This window comes from Suncus etruscus, chromosome 7 (assembly GCF_024139225.1).
Source record: "Suncus etruscus isolate mSunEtr1 chromosome 7, mSunEtr1.pri.cur, whole genome shotgun sequence".
Taxonomy (NCBI): Eukaryota; Metazoa; Chordata; class Mammalia; order Eulipotyphla; family Soricidae; genus Suncus; species Suncus etruscus.
Window position 1 is genome coordinate 130,614,905 of NC_064854.1, and position 14,673 is coordinate 130,629,577.

The following is a 14,673-nucleotide window of genomic DNA, read 5'->3' on the forward strand; positions in this document are numbered from 1 at the left end:
GAAAGGAACTCTTACCCACTGCTGGTGGGAATGCTGTCTAGTCCAACCTTTATGGAAAGTGATATGGAGATTCCTCCAAAAACTGGAAATTGAGCTCCCATACGATCCAGTTATACCACTCCTAGAAATATACCCTAGGAACACAAAAATACAATACAAAAATCCCTTCTTTACACCAATATTCACTGCAGCACTATTTACATAGCAAGACTCTGGAAACAACCAAGATGCCTTTCAACAGATGAATGGCTAAAGAAACTGGTACATATGCACAATGGAGTATTATGCAGCCGTCGGGAGAGATGAAATCATGAAACTTTCCTATACACAGATACACATGGAATCTATTATGCTGAGTGAAATAAGTCAGAGAGAGAGAGAGAGAGAGAGAGAGAGAGAGAGAATGCTCTCACTCACCTATGGGTTTTAAGAAAAATGAAAGACATTCTTGCAATAATTTTCAGAGACAAAAGAGAAGGCTGGAAGTTACAGCTCACCTCATGAAGCTCACCACAAAGAGTGGTGAATTTAGTTAGAGAAATAACTACATTGCAAACTATCCTAACAATGGGAATGTATGAGGGAAATAGAAAGCCTATCTAGAGTACAGGCAGGGGCGAGGTGGGGAAGGAGGGATATTTGGGACATTGGTTATGGAAATGTTGCACTGGTGATGGGGGTGTTCTCTTACTTGACTGAAACCCAACCACAATCATGTTTGTAATCAAGGTGTTTAAATAAAATATTATCTTAAAAAAAGGCCAGATCTAAATATACAAGCCAAAGGCAACAACAATGGAATCAAGAAACTCAAACTTTAACAATCTAAACTTAAAATGAATCCATTATTCTGGCAGAGGGGGGTGGTCTGAGATGCATTTAGAGATCATGGGTGGAGGGAAATGAAAACTGGTGGTGGGATTGGCCCTGGTTCATGTATGTCTAAAACCCAACTATGAAGGACTTTGTAAATCACAATGGTTTTAATAAAATAAAATCTAAAAGTATTTATGTAAATTATATAAAATTTCCATCATTCATTATCTGAGTTATTTACTTTTTATTGAGAGAATCAGAGAAGTATATTATAAAAATATGGCATTGTTCCCATTAACTTACCAAAATATCTCTTCATACTATTTTCATAGTCACTTGATACTTCATTTATTAGACTTTCAATGAGTTTTTCTCTTTCTTTCCCTTCTTTTAGAGATTCAGGTACAAGCATAAGCATATGTTCCAACCATTCCTGCTGAATAGGTACTATGGGACTATTTTCTACACATTTCTTTAGATCAAGATAGTTGAGCTGAGAACATAATAAAACAATTAAATATTTTTATTGCTGTATCATTTAACTATAACTCCTGAGCTCTGTCTTCTCAAGACAACATTTTAGAATATTAGTATTCTGACAAATAACATGTTTTCAGAATTAAAACACATAATCTCAAAATATAACCTATTAGAAATCATTTTATATTTTTCTTTCTTTAAAATGAGTTCTCAAGGGTGGGGAGAAAAAATAAAATGAGTTCTCCCCAAAATGAGTGTTATTAGTATATAATTTTACTATGTACTTAAATATACTTAATATACATATTATATATAAATATATTTGAAGCCAAACTAAATAACCATTAATTTATTTCTCCTTCACTAAACAAGCATTTATTAATTGAACAAATATCCACGTTAAAAATGTAAGGATGGGCCCGGAGAGATAGCACAGCAGCGTTTGCCTTGCAAGCAGCTGATCCAGGACCAAAGGTGGTTGGTTCGAATCCAGGTGTCCCATATGGTCCCCCGTGCCTGCCAGGAGCTATTTCTGAGCAGACAGCCAGGAGTAACCCCTGAGCAATGCCGGGTGTGGCCCAAAAACCAAAAAAAAAAAAAAAATGTAAGGATGGGGGCCGGCGAGGTGGCGCTAGAGGTAAGGTGTCTGCCTTGCAAGCGCTAGCCAAGGAAGGACCGCAGTTTGATCCCCCGGCATCCCATACGGTCCCCCAAGCCAGGGGCAATTTCTGAGCGCTTAGCCAGGAGTAACCCTTGAGCATCAAATGGGTGTGGCCCCCCCCCAAAAAAAAGAATGTAAGGATGGGTCCGGAAGATAGCATGGAGGTAAGGCGTTTGTCTTTCATGCAGAAGGTTATTGTTTCGAATCCCGGCATCCCATATGGTTCCCCGAGCCTGCCAGGAGCAATTTCTAAGTGTGGAGTCTGGAGTAACCCCTGAGCGGGTATAACAGCCCCCCCCCCAAAGAAAAAAAAAAGAATGTAAGGATGCTGAAAAAGGTGTTTAACAAAAAAAAGGCAAAGCCCTTGCTCTCTTGGAGATTATTTCCTCAAGATAATTTCATAAACTCCTTTATAACAACGAGAAGTGTAACAAAAACAGACATGAACAAATGAAGACACTCTCTTGCTAAAAACATTTTAATATCATGAAAATTTCAATTTATCTCAAAATCAATTTGATGCAATACCAATATAAGTATCTATATACATTTTCATAAAACTAAATAAGTTTATCCTAAGTTCATGTGCAAAAATTAACATATGAGATCCCCAAGAAGTAACCATCATTGGTGGCCCTGAAACCACCAACCATCATCAGGGTAGCACTGTGGCTAGTACCCGAACAGAGGCTAGCATGAACTACATGGCTTGGTTGTCCAAGTACCATCACTGGGAAGAGTTCTAAAGCTCCATGATCACGCCATAGGAGGACACACCATAAAAAGGTTGCTCAAGTTTTGACTTCATAAAAATTAAGATGTTTGAGGGCCAAAAAGATAGCATGGGTTGGGGTGTTTGCCTTGCACACAGCTGACCCAAGACGGACCTGGGTTTGATTTCCGGCATCACAGATGGTCTCCCAAGCCTGTCAGGTGTGATTTCTGAGTAGTGGGTAGCATGAAAGGCACTTACCCTGCATGCAGCCAACCTCAGTTCAATCCCTAGCCTAGCATATGGTCCCCGAAGCTTGCAAGAATAATTGAGTACATATCTAGAAATAATCTCTGAATGTTGCCAAGTACTGCCCCAAAATCAAAAATATTATTCAAAGAGTGATGAGAAAGATACTACAAGATATGCAAGAGTCATATTACAGAAAGCCTCATTTTCCATCTTAAGCTGTATAATTCTATAGGAAATAGGAAGACACTTATTTGACTACGCTGCTGCAGTTAGAGCAAGAGGCAAAGGCCTGATCTAAGGCAAGAACAATGTAACTAATATGGCAAGTGGGAAATGTGATAAAGAGAAGTTAAGACTTGTTGTATTAAATAATTAATAATGGTGGAGGATAGAGATGGAGGCCTTTGTTCTTAGGCCCCAGCCACATGGCTTCATCCCCCATCAACCGGCTGGTCTGGGGTTCAGGAAAGTGACAGGTATTGAACTCACTCACAGGCAGGCATCAGGAAGCATCAGCTTTATTCATCCCTATCCACCACATGTGTGTGGCCTACATCATAACCTTTCAAGCACTAGTTATTCTTGGCCCTGCATCTTAACTCCTTTCAGCCATCTTCCTTTGACCTCCATGCTGGTCAAAGACCAGAAGCGCGCGAGAGTCAGCCAAAAGCCAAAAGGCCAAAAGGGCCCTGAATCCCCTGGGTCAAAGGCTTATCTACCTTTTCCAAGACCCCTCCCAGGAATGGGCGGGGTCTTGCAGGTAAGGTCAAGTTACCTAGGAAATATGGGTGGGGGATGAGGCTTCATCTCCCCCTTCTCTGAAATATAAAAGAACCATTTGTAATCCTAACTCCACCTTTAGCCAAAGGTGGGTTAATATTTTCAAGCAACAAAGTAATAAAGTGAAAATTAACATACCAGCCCTTTTCAAAAACATAACATTTCTGCAAAATATACTATATACCTGTAACTTAATATTTTCTTAATGCTTTTCTACCAAGCACTATTCCGGAACTTTCATGTTCCTATACTTTTAAACTATATTGGGGGAACTTTCTGTTCCTATTAACCTTCCCTACACACAAGTACTACAGCATAAATGCATAACATACATTTTAAAAACAGGCTAAGTACATTAAAATACACACAGTAAAACATTTTGCAATTGAAAATATTAACTGGGGGGCCGGGCAGTGGCGCTAGAGGTAAGGTGCCTGCCTTGCCTGTGCTACCCTTGGACGGACCGCAGTTCGATCCCCCGGCATCCCATATGGTCCCCCAAGCCAGGAGCGACTTCTGAGCGCTTAGCCAGGAGTAACCCCTGAGCGTCACCGGGTGTGGCCTAAAAAAAAAAAAAAAAAAAAAAAAAAAAAAATGGGGGCCGGGAAAGATAGCATGGAGGTAAGGTGTTTGCCTTTCATGCAGGAGGTCATCGGTTCGAATCCCGGCGCCCCATATGGTCCCCTGTGCCTGCCAGGAGCAATTTCTGAGCCTGGAGCCAGAAATAACCCCTGAGCACTGCCGGGTGTGACCCAAAAACCACAAAAAAAAAAAAAAAAAGAAAATATTAACTGGAAAACAAAACACAGTTAAATTATAAAGAAAATGACTAAATCAAGACAAAGATGCAGGCGGTTAGAAATAAGATCTTTAAATGGGCTAAACTGTTATTACTCCTTTTTTTTTTTTTTTTTTTGGTTTTTGGGTCACACCCGGCGTTGCTCAAGGGTGACTCTTGGCTGTCTGCTCAGAAATAGCTCCTGGCAGGCACGGGGGACCATATGGGACACCGGGATTCGAACCAACCACCTTTGGTCCTGGATCAGCTGCTTGCAAGGCAAACACCGCTGTGCTATCTCTCCGGGCCCTATTACTCCTTTTTTATTTTTATTTTTTAACCACTAACTAACTAAAACTTATCCAATCACCAACTATGAGTAAAATATATAACTACCCGCTTAGTTCCTACACCTAAAACCATAAGTCCAGATGCTGGTTTGTCCCACGCTGATCTCACCACGTGGCTTCTTTAAACTTTCTGCAGGCCTGTTTGCTCACGCCATTTCACCTTTGTGATTTGGAGGGTGGATTCCAGGCTTGCCACTTTTCTGGAGCAGAGCTGAGCCAAGCCGAGCCAAGCCGCAGGCGTTGCCGCTTCTGGGCTGATTTTTTCACCGCTTTTTTGCCACAGGGCCGGGAGTTCTTGGCTGATTGCAGCTGCCTTTTCTCCCCTCTGGGTGGCACTTTGGAAGATTTTTCTCCGCCACAGCTTTTTTGCAGGGAGCTTTTGGATGTTCAGAGTTCTAAAAGTCTAGTCCGAAGTTTTCAAAGTTGAAATCCAAATTCAAGCCGAAGGTTGTTCTCAGAAAATCAGTCCACTTTAAATACAGTCTTTTTTCTCCTCTGTTTCCAATATAGGCTTTTAATCAGTCTTTGAGGAGGTCTAGGTTTTTGTTTCTTGTAACAAAGTTTCCGTCCTGGGCCTGGGCCTGGGATGGAGGTGATACAAGCTTCCATCACCTTTGTTTCAATGGCCTTTGAGCCCCCAGATGGGGTGTCAGCCATCTTTGAAAATTGTGGCACGTGGCCAAGGGTTTTGGGCTCAGTGCATCCGAAAAGAGCCAAAATGAAACTGAAAAGCAGAAATTTCACCATCATCACTGCTTTCTTGGGTCCAGGATTCAAATCACAGTTTGAGCATCATTTGTTGTGTTAAATAATTCAGGATGGTGCAGGATGGTGAAGGATGAAGGTGGATGCCATCCCAGGCCACGTGGCTCCGCAACCCCCATCAACCGACGGGTCTGGGGTCCAGGAAAGCCACGGGTATTGAACTCACTCACAGGCAGGCATCAGGAAGCATCAGCTTTATTCATGCCTATCCACCACATGTGTGTGGCCTATATCATAACCTTTCAAGCACTTGCTATTCTTTTTTTTTTTGTTTTGTTTTTGTTTTTGTTTTTGGGCCACACCCTGTGACGCTCAGGGGTTACTCCTGGCTATGCGCTCAGAAGTTGCTCCTGGCTTCTTGGGGGACCATATGGGACGCTGGGGGATCGAACCGCGGTCCGTGCGCAGGCAAGGCAGGCACCTTAGCTCCAGCGCCACCGCCCGGCCCCGCACTTGCTATTCTTAGCCCTGCATCTTAACTCCTTTCAGCCATCTTCCTTTGACCTCCATGCTGGTCAAAGACCAGGGCGCCATTTGTAAGTTATCTTCACTGTTAAATCCTTTGTTGGGTATTTGTGAATCCAAGAACAGTCCCCAGAATGAGAAATTACTTCCCATCCCCTTGTCCCCTTTCGGGGGGAGACCTTGGTAATATTTATCCGCAGCAAATAATAATCCACACAGACAAGAAGAACAGGGTGTAAAAGAGTGAGCAAAGAGAGCGAGAGAATCCTCCTGCAGCCTGCAGCTTTCGCAAAAGGACCCCTCTCCCCTCTCCATCAAGAGAAGAAAAAATGTCTGCCACAGAGGCAGGCAAGGGAGAGGGCAAGGGGAGGGTGGGAGGGAAACTGGGGATACTGGAGGCAGGAAATGTGCACTGGTGATGGGTACTGTATACTATATTACTGAAACTCGAGCATGAACAACTTTGTAACTGTAAAAAACAACAGTATCATGAACAACCATGTAAACCATAATGTTTAAAGTAATATTTTTTGTTTAGGGGCCACACCCGATTATTCCTGGCTCTGTGCTAAGAAATTGCTCCTGGCTTGGGGGACCATATGGGACGCCGGGGATCAAACCACGGTCTGTCCTAGGTTAGTGCTAGCAAGGCAAATGCCCTACCACCTGCGCCACACTCTGACCCCTGTTCAAAGTAATTTTTTTGGGGGGCCACACCTGGCGTTGCTCAGGGGTTACTCCTGGCTGTCTGCTCAGAAATAGCTCCTGGCAGGCACGGGGGACCATATGGGACACCGGGATTCGAACCAACCACCTTTGGTCCTGGATTGGCTGCTTGCAAGGCAAACACCGCTGTGCTATCTCTCCGGGCCCTGTTCAAAGTAATTTTTAATAAAAATTCTAAAGTGCTGAAGAAATATCCTTTGAATATGGCAATTTGTAATCACTGGTGATGTTAATGATAAACTAGTGGTGATTCTAGAGATCAAATTTCAAAGCAGTGGGTTCAGAAATAATCATCCTGATTCCCCTTTTAAGACTAAGACACATAGAAGGCAATATTACTAAACTCAAACACAAATATGTCCTTAAATACAGACAGTCTCAGATCTAGCACCTTAATGTTTTGTGACTATCTTGGGTCAGTTCTCATGCACAATTATAAGGCAAATTTGAAACATCCCTAAGAAAGTACAGCAGGTAGAAGAGGAAGAAAGAAGGCTATTTTTAAAGTGAGATGGAGCAAAGTACAACAGGTAAGGTGCTTGTCTGTGAGCAACCCAGGTTCATCTCTGGCACTACATTTGGTCCTAAGCACTGACAGGTATGGCCACTTCCCCCATTCCCAAAGTAGCTAAAATAAACTATTCCCAAAATGAGACCTTCCAAAGATCTTTAACCACAGGGAAATATCATTTTCAGAATCCAGAGTGCTAACCATTACACCAGGGGGCCTAGGATGGGAAATATCATTTTCAACCTACTATGACCAAAAGGAATTTTCAAAGACTTGGAAAATGGTACCTGCAACTGGGAACTGCTATACCATTTACTCTTTTATGTAATCAGTCCCCCGTGTTGACATATACTTCACTGTTAAGGAAGTTTTATGCAATATAATTTTTCACCAATCATATCATAGTCCTATGATATGAATATAAAATTGGCTTCTTTTGTTGTTTTTTTTTTTTTTTTTTTGGCTTTTAGGCACACCTAGTGCTGTTCAGGGATACTCCTGGCTCTGTACTCAAAGAGATCACTCCTACCAGTGCTCAGGATATCATATGGAGTGCTAGGAATTGAACCTGGATGAATGATTTGAGGCAGTACCTTATCTACTGTACTATCTCTCGGGCTCTCAGTCTTTTATTAAAATTTATAGCATCTAGACTGTAACTAACATACATATGTTATAATAAATTATTCTATCAGTATTAGGAAAATTTATCAATAAAAATAAAATACATTTCATGTATAAGTCACTTTAAATTTTTCTTTGTTCAGAATAAGAATTGAGCTGCCATGTATTTTCTGGCGTATAAGATGACTGAACGTGTAAGATGAGCCCCTACTTTTCCTGTTAAAATATAGGGTTTGGGCTATATTTGCCGTATAAAACTACCTCTCTTTTAACACACACCAAATGGAAATTAAAAAAATGTAAGATCTGATTTCAATATGGAAATTTTAATTCAAATGTGTATGTCATGCATGTACTTACCTGGAAAACTGACATTTATAAACATAATGCTATTTGTCATCAAGCATGTAAACATTGAGAGCAGGGAGAGGGAGCTCCTCCAAGAGCAGTTGGGGTACAGTGATTAATAGGACAGCTAGAGGAGACAGAGCATCTCCTCTGTGTCCCATTAAACTGAACAGAGGACTGAGCACCAGAAAGCCGCATACCAGCAGTGACACCCGGTGGACAGATGGGATGACACCGACACAGCGATGGATGGGATGCAGCGCTCAGTAACTTGGCTCCGCTGTGTGCCCTGAAAGATTAATCAGGACAAGCAGACGACTACGTGATGACGCCTGGCAGCCAAATGGGATGCGGTGGATCACTCGTCCCTGAAGCTGGAATAAGTTTCAGTATGCCCTATACTGGCGTATAAGATAACCCCCGACTTTTAAGAAATTTTTCAGGGGTTAAAAAGTCATCTTATATGCTGGAAAATGTGGTATTTACAAATAATCCTCAAATAATAAATGGTATCAAAAACAAGACTCCTTAAATCTTATTGTCATATGCAATAAGACAATGCCAACATGTATTAAAATCTGTTTCCAAATTTCTTTTTTTGTTTTTTGTTTTTGTTTGTTTTTGGGCCACACCCTGTGACGCTCAGGGGTTACTCCTGGCTATGCGCTCAGAAGTTGCTCCTGGCTTCTTGGGGGACCATATGGGACGCCGGGGGATCGAACCGCGGTCCATCCTAGGCTAGCGCAGGCAAGGCAGGCACCTTACCTCCAGCGCCACCGCCCGGCCCCCCAAATTTCTTTTTTTTTTTTTTTTTTTTTTGGTTTTTTTGGGCCACACCCGGTGACGCTCAGGGGTTACTCCTGGCTATGCGCTCAGAAGTTGCTCCTGGCTTCTTGGGGGACCATATGGGACGCCGGGGGATCGAACCGCGGTCCATCCTAGGCTAGCGCAGGCAAGGCAGGCACCTTACCTCCAGCGCCACCGCCCGGCCCCCCAAATTTCTTTTTTTCTACGCCAGTTTTTAGCTTTACCAGCTGTACTGTTGTAACTCCACCCTGGATTTAGGTGTAGCTACCTGAGACCCACCCATTTCTGGGAGGGGTCTTGGGAACCAGATATTATGTGTGACCTTACCTGCAAAACCCCGCCCATTCCTGGGAGGGGTGTTGGAAGAGGTAGATAAGCCTTTGAGCCAGGGGATTAGGGGTTTGCCCTGCTGGGCTCTCTGACTTTTGGGTTTCTGTGTTTTGGTCTTTGACCAGCATGGAGCCCAAAGGGAAGATGGCTGGAAGGAGTTAAGATGCAGGGCCAAGAATAACTAGTGCTTAAAAGGTTATGAGTAGGCCACACACATGTGGTGGATAGGGTATGAATAAAGCTGATGCTTCCTGATGCCTGCCTGTGAGTGAGTTCTATACCCGTCGCTTTCCTGAACCCCAGACCCGCCGGCTGGATGGGGGTTGTGGAGCCAAGTGGCCTGGGATGGCAGAGAAGAATCTCTCCATCCATCGCCATCCAGCACCATCCTTAATTATTTGATTCTACATACTGTAACTTATCAGAAGAAAGTACTCTATAATAATTTCTTTGAACATTTTAAAACAAGAAATATGAAAATTTTAACTCACTCCTTTCTTTTTAAGTTCACTGGCCATCTGTCAAAAGCAAACAGACATAATTAAGTCAAGTAATTAACAATGTTAAAATTAAAACATGTTATAAATTAAAATATTATTCTTTTTATAATATTAGCTATCTTAAAAATTAAAATAGAGGGGCCGGGCGGTGGCGCTGGAGGTAAGGTGCCTGCCTTACAAGCGCTAGCCAAGGAACGGACAGCGGTTCGATCCCCCGGCGTCCCATATGGTTCCCCCAAGCCAGGGGCGATTTCTGAGCACATAGCCAGGAGTAACCCCTGAGCGTCAAACGGGTGTGGCCCAAAAACCAAAAAAAAAAAAAAAAAAAAAATTAAAATAGTATACATATAAACCTGTTCCCCTGCCCCATTTTGGCAGTGACAAAGATTGAACCCAAGGCCTTACACATGTAAGGCATGCATCTATCTACTAAGCCACAACCCCAATCCTTGAGAATAAATTTTTAGGGTCTAAAATATGACTCAAATGGCTGGAGTGTATCCTATACATGTGGAAACACCACTCCTACCCCATCCCAATCAGCAAGACAATCCTGGGAGTGACCCTAAACACTATACTAGGTATATCCCCTCCACCCCACATATAAATTTTTTTTTTACAAATACATTTTTTAGAGAAAAACATTAACTTACAGTTGAAGGATATTCTGGATCTGGTGTTACAGGATTTTTCTTATCCAGTGTTTTATCTAAATTTTTTTTGGCTCCTCCAATGCTGAAATGTATAATTATAAAATGTCTGATACTCTTGAAATTAACATTTCAACATATCAAAACATTATCAATAGTGGGGCAGTATGTAAAGCACACTTTTTTTTGTTTTGTTTTGTTTTGTTTTTGTTTTTGTTTTTTTTTTTGGTTTTTGGGCCACACCCGGTGACGCTCAGGGGTTACTCCTGGCTATGCGCTCAGAAGTCGCTCCTGGCTTGGGGGACCATATGGGACGCCGGGGGATCGAACCGCGGTCCATCCGAGGCTAGCGCAGTCAAGGCAGGCACCTTACCTTTAGCGCCACCGCCCGGCCCCTTTTTTTTGGTTTTTGGGTCACATCCAGCAGCATTCAGGGGTTACTCCTGGCTCCATGCTCAGAAATCACTCCTGGCAGGCCCGGGAGACCATATGGGATGCCAGGATTCAAACCATTGTCCTTCTGAATGCAAGGCAAACGCCTTACTGTTGTGCTATCTCTTCGGCCCCAGCATTTACTTTGTGTGTGTGTGTGTGTGTGTGTGTGTGTGTGTGTGTGTGTGTGTGTGTATGTGTTTGGGCCACAACCGGTGGTACTCAGGGGTTACTCCTGGCTATCTGCTCAGAAATAGCTCCAGGGCCGGGAAGGTGGCGCTAGCGGTAAGGTGTCTGCTTTGCAAGCGCTAGCATAGGACAGACCACGGTTCGATCCACCGGTGTCCCATATGGTCCCCCCAAGCCAGGGGCAATTTCTGAGCGCATAGCCAAGAGTAACCCCTGAGCGTCAAACGGGTGTGGCCCAAAAACCAAAAAAAAAAAAAAAATAGCTCCTGGCAGGCACGGGGGACCATATGGGACACTGGGATTCGAACCAACCACCTTAGGTCCTGGATCAGCTGCTTACAAGGCAAACACACGCTGTGTTATCTCTCCGGCCCCCCATTTACTTTTTATGTCCTGCCCTGGGCTTAATCTCTGGATTCTCATAGGGTACCTCAAACCCCATCAAGAGTGATCAACCCAGGGCCCGGAGAGATAGCACAGCGGCGTTTGCCTTGCAAGCAGCCGATCCAGGACCAAAGGTGGTTGGTTCAAATCCCGGTGTCTCATATGGTCCCCCGTGCCTGCCAGGAGCTATTTCTGAGCAGACAGCCAGGAGTAACCCCTGAGCAACGCCGGGTGTAACCCAAAAAAAACCAAAAAAAAAAAAAAAAAAAAAAAAAAAAAAAAAGAGTGATCAACCCAGCAGCAGAGTGGAGGATATGGTTCAAAAACAAAAACCACAAACTATTTTGTCTTGAAAGAGAACTTAATGAACTTTAGCATACACTTTGTATTGGGGTCCCCAGATTTACACCCCAGCACTGCCAAGACAAACAAAACTTGACCATCTGTACACATTTTCAACTTAACCTAAAATGTATTCAATGGGCCTTTATATTACAGAATTTTCTTTTGGGGAGGAAGTCAGGGCTTGAGGAATGACACGGTGTGCTCAGAATTGAACTTGAGTCAGCGACATGCAAGGCAAGAGAGTCCTACTCACTGTACTATCTACCTTCACCTTACAGAATTTTGTGAGAAATAAATCTCAATAGAAATCATCAAAGATGTTAATGTGGGTGCCATCAGAACCAACCGCCCACACCACCACAAAGAGCCCGTGGAATGCACATCAACAGAGGTGAGCTGACTGTGCACATCAAGGGTGGAGCCTTCTCCCACCAGTCATGTGTTCAGTCAACATGGGTGCCAACTAACCCCTTGCTGCTAGCACCAAAACCCACACCACTCAAAGAGCTACAGAGTCGTGTCAACAGAGGTGAGTTGACCCGCCCCTGAAGGTTGGAGCCAGAAGAGCCCGGGCACTCAACTCCATGGTAGCACACTTCTAGCCAGTCTACAAGTGTGACAATGGGGAAACAACGCAGGCCTACACCATGCACATAAAATGAACATGGCAGCTCTGGTGACACAAAAAGTGCCAACCACCTATTTAGCCTCTCAGATAATGAGTTTAGAAAAGAAATATGGAGGTTGTTCATAGAAATCAAAGAAAGCATTGAGCGAACTGAACGTACCACAAATAAGAATCAAGAGGATATGAAAGTAGAAATAGGAAAACTCCCAACTGAAATAACAGGACTGAAAAACTTGGTAGGCAAAATGAAAACCTCACCCAAAGCCTCTCCAACAGAGTAAAAGTGGCTGAGGACAGAATCAGTGAACAGGAAGACTAGAGACATAACAACTCTATACAACAGAAGCATTTGATAATGTCCAATACCCATTCATGATTGAAAAAAAAAACCCTCAACAAGATGGGAATGGAAGTAACTTTTCTCAATATAATCAAGGCCATTTATCTCAAGCCCATAGTAAATATTATACTCATTGAAATAAACTATATGCCTTTCCTCTAAAATATGGCACAATACAAGGCTTCCCCCTCTAGCCACTCCTATTTTTTTTTCTTTTGTGGTTTTTGGGTCACACCCGGCAGTGCTCAGGGGTTATTTCTGGCTCCAGGCTCAGAAATTGCTCCTGGCAGGCACAGGGGACCATATGGGGCGCCGGGATTTGAACCGATGACCTCCTGCATGAAAGGCAAATGCCTTACCTCCATGCTATCTCTCCGGCCCCAGCCACTCCTATTTAACATTATTCTGGGGAAAATATTAACATAGCTATGGAAGTACTCGCCATAGCAACGAGGCAAGAAAATGATACCAAGGGCATCCAGATAGGTAAGGAAGAAGCCAAGCTCTCACTGTTTGCAGATGACTTGATACTATATTTAGAAAACCCTAAAGACTTTACCAAAAAGCTTCTAGAAACAACAGATTCATATAGCAAAGTGGCAGGCAACAAAATTAATACACAAAAACCAATGACTTATATACAAAAAAATGATAGAGAAGAAATAGAAATTAAACTAATAATTCTGCTCACAATAGTACAACAGAAACTCAAATACCTTGGAGTCAACTTAACTAAAGAGATGAAGGGCCCCTATACAAAGACAGCTACAAAACACTGCTTCAAGTAATAAAAGAGGACACAAGGAAATGGAGACACATACCCTATTTATGGGCTGGAAGGATTATCACCATTAAAATGGCAATAATCCCCAAAGCATTGGGACGCCAGTGAATTGAACCATGGTCCATCCTAGGCTAGCACACCAATGCAGACGCCGTATGCCCTGACCACCGCTTCGGACCCCAAAGTTAGTTTTTCATGAGAATATAAACATTTAACATTTCACTTGAATTTCAAACAAGATTAATTTCAAACAAGCAAAGTTGTTTACTAATTTGGTACTTACACTAGGCGGTTAATTGTCTTCTGTTCTTCCTTGGATTTTCTGTAATTCAACAGCTTACTTTGTGTTGGTGTGTCAACACCTATATTTTCAGGAGGACGAACAATGGGAGGTAACTTCAAGTTCAGAGCCTCCTTTTCTGCTGCAATGGCTTGGATTTTGCTTGGATCTGACATCTTGATGTCCTAAACCTTAAAATACTGTATATACCTAAGATAAAAAAGTTCATAAAACCATAGCTGTAAAAGCAAGAAGCAAAATATTCACAATTTATCTCACATTATAATTCTTTGCCTTTCTAGATATTCCTCCTAAGAGTAGCATATTAGTCTTTTAAATAGCGCTTGAGACAAAGGGGTAAGGTTCCTTTAGAATTTGTACACTCAGGCCGTAGAAATAGCACAGCGGTAGGGTGTTTGCCTTGCACACAGCAGATCTAGAACAGATGTTAGTTCAGATCGCAGCATCCCATATGATCCCCCAAGGCTGCCAGGAGCCATTTCTGAGCACAGAGCTGCTGGGTGTGATCCCAAAACAAACAAAGAATGTGTACACTCACTTGAGATTAAAAAATAAATACAGGGGTGGAACGATAATACAGTGGGTAGGGCACTTGCTTTTTACATTGCCAAGATCCCTGACATCCCATATGGTGCCTCAAGTCTCTCCAGGAGTGATTTTTGAGTGCACAGCATCCAGAGCACTTCCAGGTATGCTCCATGAAGGAAGGAAGATA

At 42.8% G+C, this 14,673-nt stretch overlaps 1 protein-coding gene across 1 annotated transcript in view; it reads right to left on the minus strand.

Annotated features, from left to right (window-relative positions):
* DNAH12 (dynein axonemal heavy chain 12) overlaps window positions 1–14,113 on the minus strand; it is a 227,137-nt gene extending 213,024 nt beyond the window's left edge. Inside the window, 4 exon segments of the mRNA XM_049776149.1 lie at window positions 1,120–1,309; window positions 9,897–9,923; window positions 10,559–10,640; window positions 13,941–14,113. Of these exon segments, the coding sequence (XP_049632106.1) occupies window positions 1,120–1,309; window positions 9,897–9,923; window positions 10,559–10,640; window positions 13,941–14,113 (472 nt within the window).
* Between the last annotated feature and the right edge of the window lie 560 nt (window positions 14,114–14,673).